General features: G+C 45.4%; 1 protein-coding gene across 6 annotated transcripts in view; it reads right to left on the reverse strand.

Moving 5' to 3' along the window:
- LOC105297282 (EF-hand calcium-binding domain-containing protein 4B) overlaps nucleotides 1-4240 on the reverse strand; it is a 124143-nt gene that overhangs the window by 65727 nt on the left and 54176 nt on the right. For all 6 annotated transcript variants that reach the window (XR_002782205.1, XR_002782206.1, XR_002782204.1 and 3 more), the window contains one exon: nucleotides 2548-2798. Coding sequence is in view for 3 of the 6 variants with exons in the window: in XM_011367871.2 (XP_011366173.1) it covers nucleotides 2548-2763 (216 nt within the window). In the remaining 3 variants the exon portion in view is untranslated. The remainder of the gene's footprint in view (nucleotides 1-2547; nucleotides 2799-4240) is intronic.

Here is a 4240-nt window from a genome sequence, read left to right on the forward strand (position 1 = left end):
GTGAAGTCCATATCACTCTCTGCAAATGGATTTTTGTTAATCAGGAGAAAGAATAAGAGCACTGAGGGAGGGCTTAACCCTCCCATTCCTTTTTCAAACAGACAGCAAGCTCTCTGTGGTTTTATTCCAACTCTGCTTCTCCACTGCCTCCTCCAGCCCCTAGGTTCTCCATTCCATATGGCCCATGGCTTCTCCTTCTTCGAGAGCCATTCTCTGCTCTAAAGGGCCTTTCCTGGTGGCTGAGTTGTGAGGTGTGTGTGTGTGTGTGTGTGTGTGTGTGTGTGTGCCGATGGTGAGAAAAGTGGTGACCAGATCCAAGGAACTGGCCACCAACCAACCAAAGGGACCTGTGTGACCAACCCACAAAGGAGCTACGTATGAGAGTGACAAGCAATAGGTAGATGTCTGTAGGTTCTGCTCAGGAGAACCAAGGGGCACATGGGCTTTCCACAGAGAGCCCAAGATGACTGTTCTTTACTTATCTCTTTCTAGCCCATCTCTCTCCAGACAAGACCAGTGGAAGCGGCAGAGAGATGGTACTTAAATATTGTGTTTTGTTCTCTCTCTTGATAGCACTTTCTTAGAAGAATGGAAAATTTCAAATGCTTTGTTGTCCACAGGTACACAGAAACTTCAGAAAACTAAGGAGCTCATAGAAATAAGTGCCATGGACACACAAGCATCTGCTATATAGGATGTGCATCCTCTTTCCTCCTGCCTGAGTCAGGTGTAAGGAATGAGGGAGGAAGATTGAGGAGGGATGTAGCTGAGTCAGTATCTCTGGGACTTGATGTTTCTGGTTTCATTCTAAGTCAAATACAAATGATTTTTGCAACAATGTACACTTGACGGTTTAGAATCCCATGCATCTCCCTCCATTAAAGAGTGGGCTTCGATGAAGGTTAACTGGGAGCTATGCAGTGAGTTGTAGCATGCAGGTGGCCCTCACTAAATGTGATTTTCCTTTTCTTTCTTTCTAGAAGGAATAAGCAAAAGTGAAGGATGCCATTGAAACCACCACCCCTAACCACCATTAACACAGATCTGTGAATGGCAATTTTGAAGTTTGTAGACAGAGGTTTGTCAATAGTTTCCTCAAAACACACTGAACCTCACCTCCCATGTGAAGTGAGACTTTGTGAATGAGTTTCAGTGACAGAAATTTGTTGGGGGGTCAAATATTGAAAACAAGGGTGGCCTGAGCCCACTTGTTTCCCAGGTCTTCTGCCTCAATTCGTGCAACTACCAGGTAGTAGAAAAGCTCTGGGAGAAGCCTGTGGGGCCAGGGAAAGACCCACCGCTTACAGCTGGTTCACAGGCCCATTCTTAGCCTTCACATTTCATGGCTCACACATGCGAGCAGAGGTGGATTGACACTAATGAGGTCTGCATTTCATTACCCGACGTTAGTGTATTCTGAAAAACTAGACTTAAAAAACAAAACAAAACAAAAAACCCTGGCCATCATAGGTCTTTATCCTAATAGCACAGTTGTGTATCCTTCCCAAAATGCTCCTGACAGAGCGAGTGGTGAAAAAATTGGGGGAAGAGTTCCTGTCACAGAGCTCAAGTGGAGCCTACATTTTTACTCACATCAGTGTGAAATCATGACTGCAGCATAAGAGACTTAAGTGAGACACTGAGAAAAACCTTGACACTAATGGTAGAAAGGCACCAGACCGGAGGTGGGTAAACCACACCCTGGGCTATAAATTGGACCTATTGCCTGTTCCTGTATAGCCTGTGAGCTAAGAATGGCCTTCACATTTTTAAATGGTTGAAAAAAGAAGAATATTTGATGACACATTAAAATTATATAAAATTCAAATTTCGGTGTCCATAAAGTTTTATTAGAACAGAGCCACACTCGATCATTTACATATTGCCTATGGCTGCTCGTGCTACGGCGCAGAGTTGAGTAGTCATTATTGAGACCACATGGCCCATAAAGCCTAGAATATTTTCCTGGCCCTTTACATAGTTTACTGAGCCCTGCAATAGGCAATGCCATGCACTGAGAATCTGCAATCTCTCTCTCTGGAAATGCTATGAGAGGGTTAAGTGTGGTTGGGTTTGAGGGTAAGGGACCAATAAGATGAAGTCCAGAAATGCCTTCTTCCCAGGTTGTACCTGACACTGTACCTGTTCCTAAGGCACACATGGCACCTCACAAGAAGAACTTTGGCACAGCCTAGAACTTTGTAGTGAAGCAACAAGTCGGTGCCTTTCCACCTTTGTTTATTCACCCTGTCTTACTTAAGTCCCTTACATTGTTATCACCCTTTCCACAACCCTGGGGAGTTACTGAGTCAGAGAGGGGCAAAAAAACCCTCAAGTTTGATGGAAAATAAAGGTCAGAAAAAGAAGGAACCCAGGAGATCTGGCTTCCAGTAGAGTGTGGACTAACGCCTTCTTCTAGGGTCGAGTTGACAGCATCTTTTCTGTTAAAGACGTCACCTCCACTGGGGAAGTCTTAAACTGAGAGACAAAGAGAACCCAGGCTGTTTGGCATTCCAGGTAGGCAGGCCCATCTGGGGCCCCTCTTACCTGCATATCCCTCCTGGCAATGAAGCCCTTGCCCCCTGCATCACAGGTCCGGAAAAATTCCTGTGCCTTCCTCTGCATGGCCAGCCTTGTCAGCATCAGCTCCTGGGTCTCCTCACACTCCAGGTTGTCCAAGGGACCCAGGCAGGTCTCACTCCCCTTTGGTCCCTGGGCAGGTCTCTGGAGTCTAGAGGCCACATTCTGGCCAGGGGTAGCCATCCAGTGATGTCAATTTCTTCAAGTCTTTTCAGAACCTGAGAATGAAAGATGAGACAGGTAGGTATGATGGGGATGGAGTGAGACTGAAAAAAAATGACAGAGGATGAGAGGGAAGCACAGAATCACTCACCAATGTGTCCTAGCATCTCTTAGCAACCACCTCTTAATTAGCAGAAACTCAGGACTAGGGAAAAGTGTGTTGCGATCACTAATAGATCAGCCAGCCCATCAAAAAGAAAAGAGAAGAGTGGGGAAAACACATATTTCCAGACTGAAAGGACATAGAGGAAACATGAAAATAATTTCTCCCAATTTAAACAAACAACGAAACAGTTCCTGACAAACCAGCTATTGTTTATTGAATGTTTACTTGTAGGCAGGCACAAGGCCATGGTCTCAACGTATGTTTTGTCATTTTTCGCATCTCTCTGAAATAGACGTTATCATCTCCATTTTATTGAGGCTCTGAGAGGTTGAGTGACTTGACCAAAGCCAAACAGCAAGTTCGTACAAAAGCTGAGATTTAAATGCAAGGTTGTCTATCTGTATTTGATATTAATTCCACGCTGCCCTGACTCCTCAGCATTACCAACGGTGGAGGACTCCACTCACTCAAATGCACTCTCCTGTATCATTCACAATCAACTAGTTCTTTGTGAGCTCTCAGCCGATTCCTCAGACTTTTATGGGGCCGTGATGAATAGATGAGAAAGTGCACTCTGTCCTCGAGGAGCTTCCAGTTGTACTGGACTTCCAGGCCTCTGGCTCAGCTACACCATGGCTCCAAAGTCTTCTACTATTTGTGTCAACACCTTTCCCTACCAGATTTATCAAGAGCTGTGGGCTCGGAGCAGGAAGATTGCCTCAGCCTCAGGAATGGACTCCATGTAACAGAGCCTGGACAAGGTAGAGCAGGTTGTACCTTCTCACTCCACTCGGGATGGACAAAGAACTCCCACCCTGACTCCTCATTTGGGAAATGGTCTTTCTCTTCATTCCTACATGGTGTGAACTGGCCGTCACCTGGTCACAAGAAGATTTAATATTTTTATTCTGTCTTCCCTAGATGGAACCACCTTGGGTATAAGCCCCGAGAAAGCAGGGCTGTGTCTGCGTGGTTTATGTGGATTGCTTGGCACATCTGTGTGAGGCAATCACACATAAACCACTGAGCTTAGAGAGAGCTTTTGGATAATGATGGTGGTAACAGCTGAGCTTATGTAAACATCTAGCAAGAGCAGAATGGCCTGTTGTCTTCCTGCTGTCTGCAAGATCTCTGCCATCTTCTAGGTGCTACCTCATTCCCATCTGCCGTTCCAGGATACTAGACTAACAATAATACCTGTCATTCTTTGAGGGTTTTCTCTTGCCCGGAGCCTAACATACTTCATTGTTTGAAACCTGACATCCTTCCATAAGGTAAGTAGCATTAGGATTCCTGTCATACAGATAAAGAAACTGAGTTTGGGAGAGGTTC

Source organism: Pteropus vampyrus, unplaced genomic scaffold (assembly GCF_000151845.1).
Source record: "Pteropus vampyrus isolate Shadow unplaced genomic scaffold, Pvam_2.0 Scaffold137, whole genome shotgun sequence".
In the NCBI taxonomy this organism is placed as follows: Eukaryota; Metazoa; Chordata; class Mammalia; order Chiroptera; family Pteropodidae; genus Pteropus; species Pteropus vampyrus.